At 50.5% G+C, this 23,078-nt stretch overlaps 1 protein-coding gene across 3 annotated transcripts in view; it reads right to left on the bottom strand.

Moving 5' to 3' along the window:
• The window catches only part of TGFBRAP1 (transforming growth factor beta receptor associated protein 1), a 63,106-nt gene that overhangs the window by 5,779 nt on the left and 34,249 nt on the right, over positions 1 to 23,078 (bottom strand). For 2 of the 3 annotated variants that reach the window (XM_002709746.6, XM_051834933.3), the window contains exons 5-10: positions 17,207 to 17,289; positions 13,794 to 14,135; positions 10,844 to 10,901; positions 5,246 to 5,389; positions 2,184 to 2,327; positions 1,490 to 1,649 (exon numbers count right to left, since the gene is read on the bottom strand). In XM_002709746.6, the coding sequence (XP_002709792.2) occupies positions 1,490 to 1,649; positions 2,184 to 2,327; positions 5,246 to 5,389; positions 10,844 to 10,901; positions 13,794 to 14,135; positions 17,207 to 17,289 (931 nt within the window). Of the gene's footprint in view, positions 1 to 1,489; positions 1,650 to 2,183; positions 2,328 to 5,245; positions 5,390 to 10,843; positions 10,902 to 13,793; positions 14,136 to 17,206; positions 17,290 to 23,078 lie in introns of those variants that run through there. The other variant, XR_016230170.1, reaches the window with a different exon arrangement.

The following is a 23,078-nucleotide window of genomic DNA, read 5'->3' as shown; positions in this document are numbered from 1 at the left end:
TGGCTGCCAACAAGTGACTACTACTGAAAGCACCGGGCGAGATGCAAAGATGGAAGAGAAGACTGGGGATTCACACCTCTACGTGCACCGCCTCATTGCTGCTGCATTCCCACCCCGCCTGCAGAGGGCAGGCTGGGCGTCCCTACTGCCACACGCCCAAGTCACCTACCTAACCAGGGGCACAAGCTCAGGCATTCGAGTTTCAGTGCCCACCATGGCCTGCAAGCTCCCCCGCTCATGCAAACTTGCCTGTTACGACTGCTCAAACAGTACCTCCTCCAGGAAGTTCTTCTGGGCCCCTGTCCTGTCTACAACTTCCTCAGGCCTCCTCTGTCTTCCCATTACACTGAGGATTAGATGCAAGTCTCACCCATCTTTATGTCCTCAATGCACAAGAGTACACTGGACACACTGTCTGTACCTAAAGCTGGGAGACCAAAAACTGATCAACAGGGGCCGGTGCTGTGGCGTAGCGGGTAAAGCCGCTGTCTGGTAAAGAGAAACTTGTGACTTACCCTCGACAAAGCACAAACCCAAAAATTCAATGTCATCAAGGACAGCCAAAAAGCTCTTTTGTTCTACCAGGTGTGAGTACCCACCTGCTCAATGGTCCCTTCTACACTATGGGAACTGGCGCAGCAGATGATGCCACGGCCTGGGATGCCAAAATCCCATACGGGCATCAGTTCAAGCCCCAGCTGCTCCACTTCTGACCCAGTTCCCTGCTAATGTGCCTGGGAAAGCAGCAGCAGATGACTCAAATACTCGGGCCCCTGCCATCCAGGTGGGAGACCTGCAAAATGTTTCTGGCTCCTGGCCCAGCCAGGACATAAAGTGCCTGGCCCAGCCCTAGGGAGTGAACCAGAGGATGGGAAATTCTCTCTCTCTCTCTCTCTTTCAAATAAATAAAATATTTATTAAAAAAATATAGAAACTGTGGTTTCTGCACCCCCGAGCAGTGGAACCTGGAGCCTGTCTAGGATACCTGCACTGCCTTCCCTAGACAACACAGTATAACAGCTGATGACATAGCGTGCGCATTGCACTTGGGTGTTACAAAGAACCTACAGATGACTTCAAGTATGTAGGAGGAAGTGCACAGGTCATATGCAAATATGATGCCATGGGACTTGAGCCTGTGCAGAGTTTGGTATGCCTGGTGTCCTGGAACCAATTTCCAGTGGACACCGAGGGGTGGCTGACCTGGAGTCACTGGAAGGAACTATTCAGTGCTTCAATGCTGAGCAGAGCAATTGGAATGGAGGTATGGTCAAGAGACACGCAGACGTCCAGACTCTACTGGGCACCTCTGATGTCATCAGTCAATGGTGCTGTCCACCTCTGGAGGTGAGAGCAAGAGGCACCTTGCCCTTCCCTGAGGAATCAACCCCGGAGCTGGGCCATGGTCTGCCTCTCTGTCCCTCCCATCCACCCCCCAGTCCCCTGACACATGTCTGTCCATGGAGAGAAGACTTGAGACCATCCTCACCTATCAGAAAGTGGACTCGGTACGAGTCGGATTTCTGGAGCAGCTGCCGCAGCTTGGCCTGTGCCTCCGTGGCTGCGGCCCCCTTGTCGTTGGCGGACGCCCTCTGCTGCAGCACCTCGTCCAGGTAGAGGAGGGCTAGGTGGGTGTGGTACTCTTCTTTCTGCAGGACACAGGGAGCCAAGCAGACAGGGCGTTTGCAAGTCAGCAGGCAGTCACACCGCCACGGCCAGGGCTGTGCGGGGGAGCTGTGCTGGATTCTCCAAAGACAGTGGACAACGTGGCTGCCCTGGAGACTTCTCGGACACCTCCACGCAGAGGGGATGAGTTTAGAGTCCGTGGGGGATACACAGTGGGGTTACTCCTCACCCTGGGAAGTAAGGGCCATAGGTTTAGGGGTTCTCCAGAGGAGCCCAGCTTTTCCCATTTCCTTTAAGGATTGTAACAAAGAAGGGAAAGAGAAAAAGAATCTAGAACACAGGATAGGGTGTAAAAAAAAAACCTGCCTAGGACGCAAGGTGTCTGTCATCAAGCCTCAAGTCCCCCTCAAACCATCAACAAGGACTGACTGAGCACCCAGGGAATGTAAAATGGGACATCAGAACCCTCCGTCAAAAAGCTTATACAGTCAAGGTGCATTTGTTATGGCACCGCGGGAGCTCTGCAGGCTGCCCCAGCCTGAGCTCTGAGGACTCACCTGCAGCCCCCTGTCCATCACGAGGTGTTCCAGGTATTTAACCAGGGCTTTAGGGTACTTTTTAAGGCAGCTGATAATGTCGTCTGGGTTGAAACTGTCCTGCTGTTCATCCAGAGGTCTCTTGGTGAAAACCTGAACTCCAACCTGCAACGGGAGGAGCGACTTGGTTACTATGCTTTCAAAGCCACCTTCTCTTTGTCTTTATCCTGCACCCTGCACGTTCACACTCTGCGGTAGGTTCTTGGTCTAGCAGTTAAGTTGCCCATGTCCGAGTTCGACACTTGGTTCCAGCTCCTGACTCCAGCTTCCTGCCACTGCAATCACTTGGCGGGGTGAGGGGTGGGGACACACTAACAGCTCAAGTAACTGGTGTCCTGCCGCTCGGGGGAGACCTGGCTTGAATGCCAAGCTTCTAGATTTGGCCTAGCCTCTAGCCCCGATCCTTGTGGACATTTAGGGAGTGGATGGAAGCTCTCTTTTTCTCAAGTAAATAAACAAATCAAATTTTTTTTTTAAAAAAAAAGGGATATGCTACATTAAATATGTCTAGTTCTTCAAATGTCAATCAAGTGGGTTAAAAAAATTATGGTGACAGAGAAAATCAGTCCATCAAGAAGCACTGAGAAAGACCAGGGAGCAGACAGAAGACAGGAGAGGCAGCCGAGACTGACACCCTCCTGGGACAACCCACTGGACTGTCTCTTAAGAGGCTCGGAAGCTAAGGGATGGCACGTTTACTGGTAACATGGTGCAACAGCAGCTTTGTAACAGTAATAGGGATGCTCACTTGCCTTTCAAGAGTGCTGGGATTGATACAGTGATTGACTGTAGAGACTGATACAGAGATTGATACAGTCATAAAAGTGATAGATTGATACAGTGAGCTCAGTTCTCCTTGATGGACCATTTGCCAGACATGGTTGACCAGAGGTCTGTGCCTTCTGCCCCTGCCTGTCAAGTGCCGTGTGCTGGTCCCTGTCTGTCTTCCAGAGAGATTTTGATGAGACGGGCAGGGAAGTAAATCCATCCTGTGCCTACCCTGCCACAGTTTGTGGAAGGGCTGGCATTGTGGCATGGTGGCACAAACTGCCACTTGTGCTGCTGGCATGCCAAATGAAAGCTGGTTCAAGCCTTGGCTGCCCCACTTCTGATCCAGCTTCCTGCTAATGTGCCTGGGAAGGCAGTGGAAGATGGCCCTGGTACTTAGGCTCCATGCACCCAAGTGCAAGGCCAGGATGGAGTTCCTGGCTCCTGGCTTCAGCCTGACCCAGACCTGGCTGTTGTAGCCATGGTGGTGGTGGGGGGAGTGAACTAGCAGGTAGAAGATCTCTCTCTCCTGTCTCCTTCTCTGTCATTCTTTCAAATAAACCTTAAAAAAAAAAAAGATTGGAAAGTGGAATTAAAAGATAAATTTCTTTTGATGTAAAAAATTTTTAGAATCATGCATAGTTTTTCATAACACACATTATTCCTGAACTTTTTTGAAGATCTCTTGTAAAAGCACACATGCCATAACCTCAAAAGATCAGAAAGACAGCATAGCTGTTGCAAATATAAATTCTGAGTTCAATGTAGAGAGGGTCTTCAAAAAATCCATGGAAATGTGTATTACGGAAAAACTGTATGATTTCCACTCCTTTGCAACAAAGTAAAGCTTTCTCTTAGTTCCATTTTTCTATGAACTTTTTGAAATCCCCTTGTATAAGCTATGACAGTAGGAAAGTTTCTAAACCTCCAGGAACCTCTTTGTGAGTTGCTGTAGCATTTAAAAGAAATGACATAAGCTATTAGAAAGGATTTTGATGTTCTCACCACAAAGAAATTATGTTTAAGAATACAGATATATTTACCCTGATTTGAACATTACACGATGTGTGCATAGATCAGAATGTCATATGGTACCCCAGACATATGTATATTTATTTACTGATTTGGCAGAATTAGAGAAAGAGAGCTTCCTTCCATCTGCTGGTTCATTCCCCCAAACACCTGCCAACAGCCAGGGCTGGGTTAGGCTGGAGCTGGGAACTAAATCCAGGCTTTCCTATGAGGGTGGCAGGAACCCAATTACTTAAGCCACCACCACTGCTTCCCAGGGTCTGCATTAGCAGGAAGCTGGAGTCAGGAGCCACAGCCAGGCCTCGAATCCAGCTACTCTGATGTGCAATGTGGGCATCTTAACCACGAGGCCAAATGTCCATTCCAACACATACAATTTTTGTGTGTCCATGAAACATATAAAAAAAATTAAGAGATGACACATGTCAAGGGACTGCGCTGTGACGTGGCACAGAGAATCCTGTGTGTATCTGGCTGGCATCCGTGACCCCTGGGAAGAACCTGTACCTTTCAATGGCACTAAAACTGTGTCGCAGGTACGTGTGAGCATGCTGGGTATAGCTTTCTGGGGCACGAGCCCAGAGCCAGAGTAAGGATGGGGCAGAGTCCACAAAGTATGTGGACCCCAACCTTGCAGTTAACACAGCCTGACGGAGGACAGGAGAATACCATGTGTGCTGGGCTGGGTTTTCCAAGGCAGGGGCGACATTCCCAGTCTCTGCTTTGGAGACAGCCCCCCTGCATCAGAAGGCTCATTCTGTCTCTCCAAAGGGAGCTAACAGAAAGTGCGTGCTATGAGTGGCAAGGACTGACATGCCCGCTATCTGACTCCCACCCATCCATGCGGTGTCACTAAGGCTTTGGTCCTTCTGTCCTGAGCAGGCCGTCAATCGTCAACCAGTGCTTTTTCACTGTTGACACTCCTCGGCCTCCATATTGGGCCGCTCCCACTTCTCTGCAGCCTGCAACCTTCCACACCAGGGTGGGGAGAGCAGACAAGGAGTGCATCCAGCCTGGCGTGGCATGCGTGGCCCAGGCCTGGGTGGGTGGGGGCTGCCTGGTGCTAAGGACCAAGCCCTGCAGGACAGCAGCCTGATCCTGCTCCACAAGACAACAGGGCCAGGCTGTGTGTCTATAGAGACAGCTGAAAAACACAAGTTTGTAAGAAGATGCTGACCAGAGTTTTTCTCTCCAGTCTTTGCCCCCACTTGTGAAGCACATACCTCCTGGCTTTTCTGTAGAAGCCAGTCCGCGTAGGCCCACACCAGCTGTTGGTCTAAGCAGTAGGTGAGGAAGTCAACGATGTATTCGTACAGGTCAGCGCGCGTGGAGTCCTGCACGTCCCCGTTCACGATGCTCACCCACAGCTGGGAAGAACACAGATGGAGAGAAAGAATTGCAAATGTTTAAATCGAGATCCTTTTTTTTTTTTTTTTTTTTTTTTTTTTGCAGAAATAAATGTAGGGGCTGGCACTGTGGCATAGCCCATAAAGCCACCGTCTGCAGCGCCGGCATCCCATATGGGCTCTGGTTTGAGTCTTGACTGCTCCACTTCCCATCCAGTTCCCTGCTAATGACCTGGAAAAGCAGCAAAAGACGGCCCAAGTGCTCAGACCCCTGCACCCACGTGGGAAACCTAAAAGAAGCTCCTGGCTCTTGCTTCAAGTTGGCGCAGCTCTGGCCGCTGAGGCCGTTTGGGGAGTGAACCAGCCATCGGAAGACTTCTCTCTCTCTGCCTCTGCCTCACCCTCTTATCTCTGAAACTCTGCCTTTCAAATAAATAAATCTTTTTTTTAAAGAAATGCAAAAATAGATGATTCAGGAAATCAAAAATACACACCCCTGAGTTTGTTTTCCTCCTTCCTTCCTTCCTTCCTTCCTCGCTCCCTGACTCCCACCCTCTCTTTCATTAAGGTAGCACAGCAAATGGTAACTACAACTGACAGGGAGAGACAAATGATTAAAAATGTTCCCTTGCAGCCGGCATTTGGCAGGACGTGCTTGGGAACCCTGCATCCCGTATTAGAGTGCCTGGGTTCAAGTCCCGGCTCTGCTTCCCACAGATGTGCCCTCTGAGAGGCAGATGTGATGGCTCCAGTACTAGGATCCCCACCACTGACACGGGAGACCCAGACCAGGTTCGGAGCCCCTCGCTTCAGCTTGGCCCAGCCCCTCTCCCCTTTTGCAGGCATCTGGGGAGTGAACCAGCAGATGGAAGATCTGTTTTTCTGCCTTTTAAATAAATAGAAAAAACAAAATTCAAATAAAAAAAAAAGTTTCTCATGAAATAAATGCAATGGTCTCTGATGATATGGTGACACAGGAGAAACTCACCTGCAAACATCTGACTGGCTCAATTCCCATCAGCTCTGCCACAGGACTTCTCATTTTTTGAAGTCCCTTTCTCCAGACTGGAACAGGCAGATGTTGCACCTTTTACAAAGCTCTGGTGTCTCTGTCCCCTTGTGTTCCTGCTGTCTTTCGCACAGCAGGGTCTGGATGGATTCCCACGATACAAAGCCTTGCTATTTCATCCAGAAAGTTCCCTAGCAGGTCAACTGCCGCTCCCCTTCAGCGCCCCAGAGGGAGGCAGCATCACCAGGGGCAGAAGGCTGGAGCTTGAAGAGACTCCTGCTGCACCACCTGTGTGCGAGCCTTCTCCACCTGTCCCCGGCACTGCCTCTGTGGGCCACAGCACCAGCAGGAAGCCCAAGAAGCAGGGCAGGCGGCACAGACTGCACTTCGGATGGCAGCATCCCAGGGTTCACAGGATGCAGGCTATGCATCTCTTACTGGAAAGGCTCAGGACCAGAAGCGGTTTTGGACTTTAGTGTTTTAGTTTTTTTTTTTTTTTTTTTCTCTTTTCAGATTTGGGAATACTTGCATATATACATAATAAGGCACCTTGGGGATGGGACCAAAACTAAACATGAAATTCATTTATGTGTTTTTCTTAAAGATTTATTTATTTATTTATTTGAAAGTCAAAGCTACAGAGAGAGAAGGAGAGAGAGAAAGAGAAAGATCTTCCATCTACTGGTTTACTCCCCAGTTGGCTATAATGGCTGGGGCTGGGCCAGACCAAAGCCAGGAGCCAGGAGCTTCTTCCGGGTCTCCCACGTGGGTGGAAGGGCCCCAGCATTTGAGCCATCTTTTGTGTCTTTTCCCAGGCCATTAGTAGGGAGCTGGATCAGAAGTGGAGCAGCTGGGACTCAAACAAGCCCCCATATGGGATGCTGGTGTCATGGCCAGTGTCACAGCTTTACCCACTATGCCGTAACACCAGTCTCTTTTCTATATCTTATACACACACACCTTACACACATAGTCTAAAGGCAATTTTATACTACATATAGTCTTAAAAATATTTATCTATTCGATAGGCACAGTGTCAGAGAGAGGGAGAGTCAGAGATTTTCCATTTGCTGGTTCACTCCCCAAATGGCCACAACAGCTGGGGTTGGTCCAAGCCAAAGTCAGGAGCCCAGAGCTTCACCCAGCTCTCCCATGTGGGTGCAGAGGCCCAAGCACTTGGGTCATCTGCTGCTGCCTTCTCAGGCACATTAGCAGGAAGCTAGACTGGAAGCAGAGCAGCCAGCATTTGAACGGGCCTTCCAATATGGGTTGTTAGTATTGCAAGCAGCACCTTAACCCACTGTGCCACAACACTGGCCCCTGTACAGTGTTAGTTTTTTTTTTTTTTTTTTTTAACTTTATTTTAAGACTTATTTATCGGGGCCAGCATTGTGGTGTAGTGGGTAAAGCCACCAACTGCAGTGCCACCATCCCATGTGGGTGGTGGTTCGAGTCGGGCTACTCCACTTCAGATCCAGCTCCCTGCTATGGCCTGGGAAAGCAGTAGAGGTGGCCCAAGTACTTGGGCCCTGCACTCATGTGGGAGACCCAGAAGAAGCTACTGGCTCCTGGCTTCGGATTGACCCAGCTCCGGCCACTGTGGATGTTTGGAGAGTGAATTAGCAGATGGAAGACCTCTCCCTCTCTTTCTCTCTGGATCTGCCTCTTTGTAACTCTGCCTTTCACATAAATAAATAAATCTTTTTAAAAATCTATTTATTTGTTTGTTTGAATGGCAGAATTACAGAGACAGGAAGTGACAGAGAGACAGACAGAGCTTCTACCCACTCCCCCAAATGGCCTTAGTGACAGGCAGTAGTCCAGGCCAAATCCAAGAGCCAGGGGCTTCATTCTGGTCTCCCACATGGGTGGCAGGGGCCGACGTACCTGAGCCATCTTCTACTGAATTCCCAGGCACATTAGCAGGGAGCTGCGATGGAGCTGGTGCTCATGTGGGATGCTGGAATCACAGGAGGTGACTTACCCCGCTGCGCCACAATGCTGGCTCCCTCGATGTTTTAAACAATATCACGCATAATTGAAAATGTGATGTTGTCTAAGTTTCCACTTGTGGCCTCAAGTCCCGACTCAAAAAGCTTCAGATTTTAGAGTATTTTAGAGTTTTGGATTTGGACCACTTGTTTCTTCCACACTGTATTTCCCAACTAAGTAACTTACTCATACTCTGAAATGGGTTTTTTTAAAATAGAATTGTGCCATATTTGGAGACTTAATCCACAGTATTTATTTTAAACATTCTTCAAAATCTTATTTTAATTTTATTCGAAAGGCAGAGAGACAGAGAGAGAGATATTCCATCCGCTGGTTTGCCCTCTGAATGCCGACAACAGCCAGGGCTGGACCAGGCTGGAACCAGGAGCTCAAATTCCATCCGGGTCTCCTGCGTGGGTGGCAGGGACCCCGGAACACCTGCTGCCTCCCAGGATGCACAGTAGAAGGAAGCTGCAATTGAAAGCAGAGCCAGGACTGGCACCCGACCACCACTCCAGCACGGGATGCAGGCATCCCGAGCAGTGTCTTACCAACTACTCCAAATGTCTGCGCCATGACAAGGTCATGTTTTAAAAACTAAAACTTATATCTCTAACCCCCAAATCTACTTTTGTCACGGGGTGCACATGGACGGAAAGCCGGTTTTCATTTTTTTAAACTGTGCTCTACAGTCATATTCCAGTGACAATTTCTCAAGCAACCAAAGATCGACTCCACGTTTCTCTTTGCCAAACTCCTGATGCTGCCTTTAGCCTGGTGAATACAGCGGATGTTCTTGGCTGCTCACAGAACAAAACAAAAATGGCAGAGCAGGAAACCACCATGCAAAGCAGAACAAGTGGATAACAAAGAACAGAAGGGAGAGAATCTGTTGAAGAGTGTGAGATGAGTTTTTTTTTTTTTTTTTTTCCAAGCTCAGCAGTAACATGTAAGATACAAGACAAAGATTGCTAAACCGGATGTCATTCTACAGATTCAGACGTGGAACCCCTGCTGGGTTGCCTGGAATTCTGGGCCAGACACCAGCTTCACCAGTGACCAGGAGTGTGGCCTTGATTAGTTCTGTGCTGTCACAGGAGTCATGGTCATAAGAATTCACAAGATCTTGGGGCCGGTGCTGTGGCGCAGCAGGTAAAACCGCTGCCTGCAGTGCCGGTATCCCATGTGGATGCTGATTTGAGACCCAGCTGTTCCACTTCCGACCCAGCTCTCTGCTGTGGCCTGGGAAAGCAGTAGAAGATGGCCCAGGTCCTTGGGCTCCTGCACCCACGTGGGAGACCCAGAGGAAGCTCCTGGCTCCTGGCTTTGGATTGATGCAGCTCCAGCCATTGCGGCCAGTTGGGGAGTGAAACAGCAGATGGAAGACCTCTCTTTCTGCCTCTCCTACTCTCTCTGTGTAACTCTTTCAAATAAATAAATAAATCTTTAAAAAGAATTCACAAGAGCTAATGTCACTGACAGTGAAGACTATAAACTCAACTGCTATTCGCTATCTCAATTTTCTGATAAGGCAGTGACGTCACAAGCCTTGCAGCTCAGTAAGGGGTCATATTTTCAAGCTGATTGTATAGAAGTAGAGGTGAGGGAGGATGCTGGGGAGAGGAACTAGAGGGAGGCTGGATAACGGGAACTGAAATATAGTTAGACAGGAGCAAAAAGTCATGTTATTCCACAACACAACAAGGAGACTACAGATCATAACAATTTATCATGTATCCTATAAAGTACTAGAAGAGGGGCCATCACTGTGGCGTAGCAGGTAAAGCTGCATCCCATATGGGTGCTAGTTCAAGTCCCAGCTGTTCCACTTCCAATCCAACTCTCTGCTATGAGCTGGGAAAGCAGTAGAAGATGGCCCAAGTCCTTGGGCCCTTGTATCTGTGTGGGAGTCCTGGAAGAAGCTCCTGGCTCCAGATCGGCTCAGCTTCAGCTGTTGCAGCCAATTGGGCAGTGAATCAGCAGATGGAAGGCCTCTCTCTCTCTGCCTCTCCTCTCTCTGTTTCTCTGACTTTCAAATAAATAAATAAATCTTTAAAAAAATAAATAAAGTACTAGAAGAGAAGAGTGTGACGTTTCCCAACAGAAAGAAGTGATAAATTTCAGGAGACGGGTATACAAATTAACCTGATTTCATCATTACACTTTGTGTACATCAATCAAATTATCCCATGGTACCCCTACACATTGGTACAAAGATTATGTATCAATTAAAAGGTTAACAAAATAAATCACAATTTTAATTTTAAATTCTTCAGTTTCCAAAAACTCTATCTTGATCATGTTCTTTAAATGGCAAAAAAAAAAAAAAAAAAAAAGACAAACCTTAGCCAACACGTCTAGGAATTTACTTTCTCAATAAAAAAGGTGGGTCTCTGTAATTTGTGATTTTTTTAGAGTAACACCTGGTGACCAGTACCGATTTTAACATAATGCTGAAACACTTCTGAACTCACCTGAACGGCGGCAGCATCTTGGTTGTTATAGTGATACAGCAATCCAAGTGCAAAATACCTGGAAGAGAACAAGGTGGTCAGTGCAACCTCCCCCTACCACCTCTGAAGGGGCCTCCGACCCTCACACCCCCTCACCCTGCCCCTGCTTAACTCAGAGATCAACAGTAAATTCTGAGCACAAAAGCATCCTCATTTTGGATTATTTATTTATTTATGGTACAAAAAACACATGTTTTGTCCATTTCTAAAAGGATCCAATTCTAATCTAAGATGAGCTGGAAAAGAAAAAACTATAATGATACTTCAGAAAGAAATAAAATTGCTCTACAATTTGCTCTAAATATGAATATACAATCCCACATATCCTTAGTTAAGTGTTATTATTAACCCCTCACAGGGTATTAAACAAATAAGCAGAGCTGTACTGAGCAGTGGCTGAAACAAGAGGAGGAGTCTGACTATTCAACAGCGGTAAATGTCCAGGCTCCGGCCATCACAGACAAGTCAGGAAGAGCCCGGAGGGAGAGTTCTAGAACCTGAGCCGCAATCCAGGCTTCCTGACTTGTGAACTGTGTGGCCTTGAGAAGTTTATTTTCCTCAGTCCTCATTTACTATTGGAAAGGGCCAGCAATGACATCGGCATCACCCTCCACACTCTCCCAAAGTCCTATTTTTTTTCTTTCCTCCTGAAGTTCTGTGGGTGAGCCAGTCCCTGGTCATGCTCCTTCCTAGCAGATGAGTAGAGAAAAGTTGACCTTGCAAGAGACTGGCTCTCTCCCCTCTAAGAGCAAACTCAAAATCCTGATGTGTCTGCAGGAATCCTTCCCATATTATACTTTCTGGAAAGTTATACTGACTCAATGGAGCCTACTGTCCTGAGTCACCACCAGGAGTGATCGGTGGAAAATCTGAAATCCAGAAGCTGAGTCTTTCTAAGTGCCAATGTGATGCTCAAAGTTTCAGAGTTTGAAGCATCGTGGAAAACAAAGTCTGAAACACTGCCAGTCCCAGGCACTTTAGATAAGGGATACTCCGTGTAGAATACCTTTCTACAGCCTATTTGAGTAACTCATGACGACGGCTGAAGCTACTAGGATGGGATCCAGTAGAGTAACCCCCCACGGTCTCTGTGGGATTTCATCCACAGGAGTATCATTTCAAATCATTAACAAAAATACAGACAAAAGTCTTACTGCTTAAATGAGGGATCACCTTGGGAGTTGGCGCTGTGGCGTAGAAGGTTAAGCCTCAGCCTGTGGCCCAGGCATCCCATATGGGTGCCGGTTCAAGCCCCTGCTGCTCCAGTTCCAAACCAGATCCTTGCTAATGGCCTAGGAAAGCAGCAGAAGTGCTTGGGGCCCTGTACCCATGGGGGAGTCCCAGAAGAAGCTCCTGGATCCTGGCTTTGGGTCAGCCCAATTCTGGACATTGTGGCCGTTTCAGGAGTGAACCAGCAGATAGAAGACCTCTCTCTTTCTCCCTCTTTCTGTCTGTAACTCTGCCTCTCAAATAAAAATAAATAAATCTTAACATGAGGGCTCACCTAACCCTTCTCATATTAAAAGCAATCCCTTAATCAATCTATCTATCTATCTAGGAGACAGAGACAGAGAAAGGGCTTCTATCCCCTGGTTCACTCCCCAAATGATTGCAACGGCCGTGATCAAAGCTCCGAGCCAAGAACCAGCAACTCAATCCGGGTCTCCCATGTGGGTGGCAGGAAGCCAGTTAATTACTTGAGCCATCACTGCTGCCTCCTAGGGCCTGCACTGGCAGGAAACTGGAGGCAGGAGCTGTCGCTGGGATCAAACCCAGGTACTGTGATATGGTACGCTGGCATCCCAGCGGGCATCTTAGCTGCTGGGCCAAATGCTTGCTCCCACTCCACCCACTTTATTTTTTATTTATTTATTTTTTTGACAGGCAGAGTGGACAGTGAGAGAGAGAGACAGAGAGAAAGGTCTTCCTTGCCGTTGGTTCACCCTCCAATGGCCACCGCGGATGGCGCGCTGCAGCCGGCGCACTGCGCTGATCCAAAGCCAGGAGCCAGGTGCTTCTCCTGGTCTCCCATGGGGTGCAGGGCCCAAGCACTTGGGCCATCCTCCACTGCCTTCCCGGGCCACAGCAGAGAGCTGGCCTGGAAGAGGGGCAACCGGGACAGAATCCGGCGCCCTGACCGGGACTAGAACCCCGGTGTGCCGGCGCCGCAAGGCGGAGGATTAGCTTAGTGAGCCGCGGTGCCGGCCAACCCACTTTATTTTTAAAAATAAGAAAACTGAGGCTTAGAACGGTTGGGCTACATGACCACCAGCCCCAGAGGAAGAAGCAGCTGGCCCTAATCAAGCCAGTCACTATATATTAACTGTCGACTGTACATAAGGCTGCCTACTAACTTGTGCATGGATGAAGGCAGAGTTTTAAAACTACTGCTTGTGTCAACCAGATCAGGAAGCCTCGTTAAAGAAGAGGTATGAGGATGAATGCCCTCTAAGACCCCACACGTGGTGACGAGAGGGATGTGATCAGGAGCGCTTGGCACCTGTCGTCACTGTGATGTCAAGGCAGTTACTGCACAAATCCTTAAGAAGCCAAATGTCACACTGGCTAAGCAGCTTCACAGTGGTCTCTGGGCAAAGGGCCCTGGCGTGGGGTGCAGCAGGGCTGGGCGGGACACACACACACACACACACACTCACACACACACACACTCACACACACACACACACACACGGTGCCGGCAGGAGGAGAGCACTCACTCAGGGCCCTGGTGTGGGGTGCAGCAGGGCTGTGCGGGACACACACACACACATACACGTATACACACACACACACACACACACACCCGGCACCCGCAGGAGGAGAGCGCTCACTCAGGGCCCTGGCGTGGGGTGCAGCAGGGCTGGGCGGGACACACACACCCAGTGCTGGCAGGAGGAGGGCGTTCACTCACTTTTTGTGCTTCTGCAGCCAGGCAGCGCTGTCGGTTAGCAGACAGAAGTTCTCGGTCACCAGCAGGTCCAGCAGGCTGTCCTGGTCGGCCTCTGCGTACAGCTTGAGCAAGGCCGTGTCGATGTCTTCCTTGTAGCCGTTGGCAACCTCGGAGCTGCGCACTTCGTTGAGGTAGCTCATGAGGAAGCGCTTGCACTGGGCCACCTTCTCCTGGTCCCCTTGCGTCAGCTGGTTGAGGTCTGCGTAGTCGTGCAGAGGAGGGTGAGACCGGGTGAATGAAGAGGAGGTGGGCAACAGGAAGGGGTAGAGAGAGATCAGCTCCCGGACGTCAAGCTGGCCGCTTCTGCAATTACAGTGTCAAACTAAATGAAGCAAAAAGAGAGAAAGACTACACATAGGCACACAAAACGACACTGAGGGCAGTGCACGTCGGCACACGGCAACGGGGGCTGGGTGTGGGGCGAGCACACCACGGTGACACTCCTAAGTGGCGTCAAACTGGGTGCACGTCACCGGGTTCCGAAAAGAGGGCAGGCGGGGCACAAGGGTAGGAGACACACACACACACACACACACACACACACACAAGTGTGGAAGTGGCATGGAGACCCCTGGGCTGCTGGGCACACCCAGTGCAGCACGGGACTCCCTGGGAAGCCAGGCGGGCAAAGCCACCCCCGGGAGAGCACAGTACACCTGCCCGAGCAGAGTCGGCATTGCAGTTCTTCACAGCCAACAGTGTCCTGACACCAAGTTAGAAACATGCGTCAAAGCCAGTTCCACTTACAGCAGGGAACTTGATAAGAACTCAATGGTGTCCTCGCCAGTCTTAGGACAAAAGACACAGACATATACTTGGGGATGGTTTCTGTGCTGACTCCAGAGAACTGCAGAGCAGAACAGTGGTAGGCTACGCGGAAACGGGCCAGCCTGGCGTCCCAGCCTTGGGAGGCCCGGCGAGCCACCCTGAGTGGTGGCCCGCCTCTGGTCCGCTGTGGCACCGCTTCCCATCTGCTCCCCTCCCGCCTGCTGGCTAACACCAGCTAATGCAGGCTGCTCTGAGCTGCACATGGCCACCCTGACCCAAGTCAGAAGCACCTTGTGGGAACGCTTGGGAGGCAAGAGAAGCCGGGGCCGCACTTCATCCATACTCCACCCAGCCACCCTCCACTCTCCCCTCCCTGGCTCCCTCACCTCCTGATCTTCAGTGGTTTGAACGACCCACAGGGCACATTGCAGACCTCTCAGCATGGCATCAAATCCCTTATTAAACCTTAGGACTTCAGCCTCAGCACCCCGCCCACATCGCTACACTTTGACCTCAGTGAATGCCATGCCTCCTGGCCTCTGCTGCTGCTTAGAGTGCTGGCTCACAATAGGATGCAGGCTTGTGCCCAGGGGGACGGCCAGCAGTGTCTGGAGGTAGTTATGTCTGGACAAGGGAATGCCCCCTGGCACTTGGGGTGGGGGAGGGGTCTGCTGCCCACGTGGCTGTGCACAAGACAGACCCCACACAACAACGAACCGTCTGGTCCCAGACAGCATCAGTGCCACAGTTGAGAAACCCCAGCTTGATATGGGAACGTGGGGCACTTCCGCTCATCGGCTACGATCCAGGACAAACATGGTAAAGAAAGATTCCTCTCTTGGCCAGCATCAGCCCATGGGGTGTTCCCGTGGCCCTGTGACGCCTCCAGTGCTCCATGGGTGCGTGGCAGTTTTCCAAACCAACGAGGGCCCTAACAACAGAGCCAGTCTTGCCCTTTACATCCCTCACTCTGATGCTGGGGGACCAGGTCTGATAAATGAGAGCGGGGCCGAACCCAGCGGCACGCGGGCCAGAGAGACGAGCAGGCAGCACACGCCCTGGGATGTGAGCCACGCACAGGTTCCCAGCTGCAGTGCTGGCCCCAGCACAGGGCTGACAAACTTGGAGGACAAGCCCCAGTTCACCAAGGGCAGAACATCGGCAGTGTTTACCGTGGGTATCAAATGGGAAGGTGAAACCGTCTGGGTCTCAGGAGTATTTACCTCCAACCTTAACTCCCTCGGTCACCCTCGTGACACAGGCTGTGAGCACTGGCCCACAGGTGGCAGCTGTCTGGAGGCTGAAGGGCAGGAGCCCTGTCCCGGTGACAGGTTGGCCCTACCCCTATTCTCCTACAATTTAAGGGACTTTTCCAGAAATGCACCCTGGGACAAATTAACCCGTGAGAAAAGGAAGATGTCACAGGATACCCCCGTGACCTGAATGAGGGGGGTCTGTGACCCCCACAGGTATCAAACAAGACGTGGTAGGAAAAGAGCTAGATCCCAGGAAGCAAAGAATCTGCTTAAACCCCAGAGCTACGGACCCACACAGGAGATACGATGGACAACAGCCCATGGGATGTGCCCACGTGAAAGTCATCTGGGGCATTGTTTCTCGAGGCGGGAGTCCCTCTGTACTTAGAATCTGTTCTCCACTCCTGGTTTTGAGACAGAGCAAGAGATCAGAGCTGCAGGGGGGCGGGGATGATGAAGATCGAGGCTGGGTCATTTGCGGATGTCCCCGGACAGAGATTCCCTGGACAGCGCCCCCGAGCGGCCACCGCTTAGGCTCTTACGCAGATGTAAGGGGGCCTTCCTGCTGCAGAATCGACTCCAGCGGGACACTCCGAGAGCCAGTTCCAAAGGCAGGGCCTTAGGGAGATATCTATCATAGCAGCTTGAACTTGAGCTTCTGCCGGGAGGGCAGCACCTGCTGAGAGGCAAGGGTGACAGAAGGTCCTCCCAGGACAGCCATGGGGATCAGGGGGATGGCGGAGGAAGGGCCAGGAGAGCCTGAGACTGAGAGAGAGAGAGACAGCGAGAGAATGCAACCATGACAGCCCGCCGGCGAGCCCCCTAGCAGGTGCAGAATCAACCTCAAGGCCAGAAGGGACCTCCCCAAGAGAAACTCAACTTCCTAAAAGACAGCTGACCGGGGATATCACATTAAAAAAATATCTGTTCAAGAGGGAGAGTTTTCACAAGTTCTCCCCAAAGCCCCCACTCTTTCCCTAAACTCACAGCTCCTTGTAAAATCCCTGGAGAAGAGGTGGTGTGGACAACGGTGTCCTTGGAGACACCCTCACAAGCCTTCAAACGCACTGCTGGGAATTGGTTCCCCCATCTAAACAATCCCTCTGCAGGACCACAGGGGGATCTGGGTCTCTCCTCAGCCCCACCCTCGCTATACAGAGGCGACGGGGGAGGGAGGGGGAGGGGAAGTGGAGGAACCGGTGCTGGGGTGCCAGCTACCATGAAGGTCACCGTTTCTGCTGGAAGCGCAAGGGGCCCTGGCAGCACTTCCAGCACGGCCTCACAGGGGACAGAGAAGCTGTGGGCACAGGGGACACCGGAGCGGGACTGACGACCAGCACCGCAAATTACCTGAAGAGCTCTTTCGCTTCCAGGAACTGAAGTTGTGCAAACTGTATGAACCCCGCCTGCTGCAGAATCCTCCTGTACATGACCTACAAGGAAAGAGAGGTTGCACCTCTTAGAGATACCCCAAAACCATCCTCCGGGGGGACTGTGCTTCTCATTCACAACCAGAGCTACGGGGGAATTAGTGCATAGAAACAGGAAGCTAGGCCGGCGCCGCGGCTCACTAGGCTAATCCTCCGCCTAGCGGCGCCGGCACACTGGGTTCTAGTCTCGGTCAGGGCACCAGATTCTGTCCCGGTTGCCCCTCTTCCAGGCCAGCTCTCTGCTGTGGCCAGGGAGTGCAGTGGAGGATGGCCCAAGTGCTTGGGCCCTGCACCCCATGGGAGACCAGGGGAAGCACCTGCCTCCTGCCATCGGACCAGCGCGGTGCGCCGGCCTCAGCATGCTGGCCATGGCGGCCATTGGAGGGTGAACCAATGGCAAAGGAAGACATTTCTCTCTGTCTCTCTCTCTCACTGTAAAAAAAGAAAGAAAGAAAGAAAGAGAGAGAGAGAGAGAGAGGGAGGGAGGGAGGGAGGGAGGGAGGGAGGGAGGGAGGGAGGGAGGGAGGGAAGGAAGGAAGGAAGGAAGGAAGGAAGGAAGGAAGGAAGGAAGGAAGGAAAGAAAAGAAAAGAAAGAAAAGAAACAGGAAGCTGTGCAATACGGCAAAAAGCAAGGTGTACGTGAAATCAGGTATCCAGTCGTCCCTCGGAATCCGAGGGGGATGGGTTATAAAACTCCCCTGCATACCAAAACCTGAGGATGCTCCAGCCTCTTCTATAAAATAGCTTAGTATTTGCATATAATGTATGCAATCCTCCTAAATACTTTATCCAGCTTCAAAATTTACTTATTTATCTATTGAAAGGCAGAGAGAGAAAGAGATCTTCCTAATTCTGGTTCACTCCCCCAAATGGCCTCTACGGTCAGGGCTGGTCCAGACCAAAGCCAGGAGCCAGGAACTCCATCCTGATCTCCCACATGGGTAGCAGGGGTCCACGTCCTCCTGTCATCATCCACTGCCTCCCCAGGCATGTGACTAGAGAGCTGGATCGGAAACGGAGCAGCCGGGACTTGAACTTGTACTCCATGTAAGATGCTGGTGTTACAAGTAGCAGCTTAACCCACCACACCAGGCCTACCCCACCTCCTACATACTTCCCATCATCCCCAGCTGACTTCTAATTCCCAATCAATGTAAATGCTATGTAAGCAGATACACAATATGGTTTGGGACTAATGACAAGAAAAAAAATCAGTACTTGTTCAGTACAGGCACATTTTTTCCCGAATATTTTCCACACGCATTTTGTTGAATTCACAGATGCAGTCAAAGGCTATGCATATACAAGTGTGTGTGTGTGTGTGTGTGTGTGTGAGTGTGTGTGTGTGTAAGAGAGAGAGAACCCATGGCTATGCAGGGTCTCCTGTGTGTGCACATGTGAATGGGTGTATGCATGTGTTTGTGTATGAACCTGTGGCTATTTGGGGTGTGTGTGTGTGTGTGTGTGTGTGTGTGTGTATGTCTGTGTGAATGTGTATATATGCATTGTGTGTCTTTATGAATCTGTTTTTGAGTGTATTTCGCAATAGTTCTACCTCTGGCTGCTCAGATATCAGCAACTCAAGGGTCACTGGTAGTTTAGGGCTCCCCATTCTTCCACTCTTCCAGAACTGACACATCACAGGCGCATTCCCCAGCGTCCCCTGGAGCAGGAGACCGATGTCATTTAATAACAACACACATAGACACGCAGGCGTCCCCAGGCCCAGCCTGGGAAATGCTACTTCTCTCTCCTGGGATGCGCAGCCCACACCCACACGTTACAGTCTGAAGCTCCTGTAAGAAGACCAGTGCTTCATCTTGGCCAATTCCACGGTGACCCCAACTTCTGTTCTCCTGCCATCCGGAAAGAGCACCACACGCCTCAGGAACTTGTCTTGCGCTGCCTTCAGTCCCGGCCCCTCCCTGTCACCTGCTGGCAAGGCTGATGCCAAAGTTTCAACCTGCTCTGCACTTGGCTCGCTGCTCTATTCTTGCAGGTTCCATTGCTGTGGCCTGGGCCCTCGCCACCTCAGTCAGACACCAGCATCTGGTTTTAATTACGCTGACTTTGAGGCCCCTTCTTCTAACCCACCAGGCTGCTTCCTACGCCATGAACTCTTTGAAGGTGAGGTACAGCCTTAACTCACTCTAAGTATCCTCACGCTGCTACCTTAACACCGTAACACCTGCTATCTGGTCAGAGCTTACTAATCAGAAGAATGACCCCGGGCACTGCTTTCAGCACCATGCGCTGTGTCCCCATTTCACAGACAAGAAAACTGAGGAGGGCATTTGGCATGGTGGTTAAGAAGCCTGCATCCTGTATCAAAGTGCTTGGGTTCAAGACAAGGCTCAATTCCCAATTCCATCTTCCTGTTAATGTAGACCCTGGGAGGCAACGGGTGGTGGCTCAAGCAGGTGGGTCCCTGCTCCCTATGTGGGAGACCTGGACTGAACTCCTCTTCCTGACTCCAGCCCAGCCCAGCCCCTGGCTTTGGCTTGGACCGACCTTGGCCGTAGGAGGCATTTGGGGAGTGAACCAGGAAAACAGGAGCTCTCTGTTGGACTGCTCATCTATCTGTGCCCCTCTGCCTTTCAAATAAAAAGAAAATTCTGCCAGCAGATGTATTTAGCCCAGAGTTACTACTGAGATAAATGGCTGAGCCGGGATTTCAAACTAGAGCTTTCTGATTCTAGCGCTCCATTCGTTCCAATCACTGTCTCATCTCGACACAGCAGGTGGAACAATCCTGTTCTCTCCCTTCAGTGCGGTTTCAAGAACTCTCCACAGCACAACGACAGTCCCTCCGCCACCCCCGCGACACAGTCCTTTGCAGGCGGCACGAGGAGCACACTGCACAAACTCTTCCTTTCGGCCGGCGCCGCGGCTCTCTAGGCTAATCCTCTGCCTGAGGCGCTGGCACCCCGGGTTCCAGTCCCGGTTGGGACACCGGATCCTATCCCAGTTGCTCCTCTTCCAGTCCAGCTCTCTGCTGTGGCCCGGGAGTACAGTGGAAGATAGCCCAAGTGCTTGGGCCCTGCACCCGCATGGGAGACCAGGAGAAGCACCTGGCTCCTGGCTTCAGATTGGCGCAGCGCGCCGGCCGTAGTGGCCATTAGGGGTGAACCAACGGAAGGAAGACCTTTCTTTCTGTCTCTCTCTCACTCTAACTCTGTCAAAAAACAAGCAAACAACAACAACAAAAAAAACCCTTCCTCTCTCTTCTCACTGCCTGCCTTTAGTTTTCCTCCCTGAAACCAGCCATTTCCCACCTGAAGACTGGCCTGATTACCCACAGTGGGAGCGCTCAGAGTTGTGCTGGAAGCCAGTGCAAGTTCCACTTCCGAAAGAAAGAGCAGAGGCCATCCAGGTAATGAAAAGAGCACCTCCACGGGGGCCGAGGAATTTCTCAGTCACACCCACGCTTGTTGTCAAGACATCAGCTGAGGGGCCAGCACTGTGGCACAGCAGGTAAAGCCCCATAGCTGGCATCCCATATGGATGCTGGTTCGAGTCCCAGCTGCTCCACTTGCAATCCAGCTCTCTGCTGTGGCCTGGGAAAGCAGTGGAGGATGGCCCAACTCCTTGGGCCCCTGCACCCACATGGGAGACCTGGAAGAAGCTCCAGGCTCCTGGCTTCAGATTGGCACAGCTCCAACCATTGTGGCCATCTGGAGAGTAAACCAGTGGACGGAAGACCTCTCTCTCTCTCTCTCTCTCTCTCTCTCTCTGGTTCTACTTATCTGTAACTCTTTCAAATAAATAATTTAAAAAAAAAAAAAAGACATCAGCATAAGGGCAGCTATGGTTTGAACCTGTCCCCCAGATGTTCATGCATTAGGAACTTGATCCTCAAATGCATGTTTCTGGTACTTGGAGGTGGGGCCTTTGGGAGATGCCTGGGGGTGGATGAGGTCGTGAGGGTGGGGCCGCCGGGGCAGCATCAGTGCCTTTGTAAGAAGAGGAAGAGAGACTGAGCTGGCAGCCTGCTGGCTCGCCAGGGGATGCTCTCTGCTATGCTAAGATGCAGTGAGAAGGCCCCACTGATGCTGGCGCTCTGCTCTTGGACTTCCCTGCCTCCAGAATCGCGAGCAAACTTCTCTTCTATGAGTTACCCAGTGCTGGGGCCGGCGCTGTGGCGTAGCAAGTTAAAGCTACCGCCTGCAGTGCCGGCATGCCATATGGGCGCTGGTTCGAGTCCCGGCTGCTCCACTTCTGATCCAGCTCTCTGCTATGCCTGGGAAAGCAGTTGAAGATGGGCCAAGTCCTTATACCCCTACACCTGCATAGGAGACACAGAAGAAGCTCCTGGCTCCTGGCTTTGGATCAGTGCAGCTCCAGCTGGCCATTACAGCCATTTGGGGAGTGAACCAGTGGATTGAAGACCTCTCTCTCTTTACCTCTCTCTGTACCTCTGTTTTTCAAATAAAGAAAAAAATAAATCTTTAAAAAAATAAAAAATTAACCCCATGTGTAGTCTATTCTTACAATATAGATTTATGATAAAGCTTAATTTATAAACTGAACACAGTAAGAGGTTAACAAGTATAATAAAATGGAATACTTATAACAATAAACTTTTGAATTGTTTATTTCTGGAATTTTCCACTGAACGCTTTTAGACCATGGATCACGAGAATTGCAAACAGTAAAGCCATAGATATAGGAGCAATGACTCTTAAGTAGCATTCCTGCAAAATAAGTACAGCCTACATGATAATCACAAATTGGCATGTAATAATTTTATTAATTTATTTAAAATTCATTTATTTATTTGAAAGTCAGAGTTACACAGAAAGAGGAGAGGTAGAGAGAGAGAGAGAGAGAGAAAGAGAGCTCTTCCATCCGATGGTTCACTCCCCAATTGGCTACAACAGCCGGAGCTGTGCAGATCCGAAGCCAAGAGCCAGGAGCTTCCTCTAGGTCTCCCATGCAGGTGCAGGGGCCCAAGGACTTGGGCCATTTTCTACTGCTTTCCCAGGCCATAGCAGAGAGCTGGATCGGAAGTGCAGCAGTCGGGTTTCAAACTGGTGCCCATACGAGATGCTGGCACTGCAGGCCAGGGCGTTAACCCGCTGCACTACAGCACCAGCCCGGCATGTTATCATTTTAATTGGACTCCTACTTTTTCCCTATTACCTACCTACCCGAGTGGTGGTGGTTTTTTTTGGTTGCTGTTGTTTTCAAGCAGCAGAGAGACCCAGAGAGACAGAAAGAGAGAGAATGAGAGACACAGACAGAGAGAGAGATCCTCTCTGCTGTTTCAGTCACCAAATGCCCCCACATGGCTGGGGTGGGGCCCAAGTCAGGAGCAGTAATTCAATACGGGTCTCCCTTAAGGGTGGCAGGGACCTAACTATTTGAGCCAACGCTGCTGCCTGGTGTCAGGAGCCAGAGCTGGGGGTTGAAGCCAGGTAGTCTAATGTGGGACGTGGGCATCCTAAGTGTTGGGCCAAATGCCTGTCCTGTTGTTTTGTTTATTTGTCTTATACTTGTTGAAAAACACTCTTAGTTACTGCCTACACAGGAACACCTCTTCCAAAATATATTATGTGGAATGTTCGTGTAAGAGTCTCGCTGAAAAAGCACTCTGTCCCTGATTAAGTCTATAAACAGCTTGTAATTATATATGCATAGACACATAAATGCTGATATATGAAACATGTAGGCAAAATGCATTTCACATGCTGCACACAAAATATACATAAAATGATGGTATCGTTTTGCAGAGGCAAAACACAAGAAGGAGGGCCTGATCACCTGTGCTATCAGTACAACAGACATGCGAG

The sequence above is a fragment of the Oryctolagus cuniculus genome, chromosome 2 (assembly GCF_051225735.1).
Source record: "Oryctolagus cuniculus isolate XC-2025 breed Fujian yellow rabbit chromosome 2, ASM5122573v1, whole genome shotgun sequence".
NCBI classification, from domain to species: domain Eukaryota; kingdom Metazoa; phylum Chordata; class Mammalia; order Lagomorpha; family Leporidae; genus Oryctolagus; species Oryctolagus cuniculus.
This window is presented reverse-complemented; position numbering and strand designations above follow the sequence as displayed.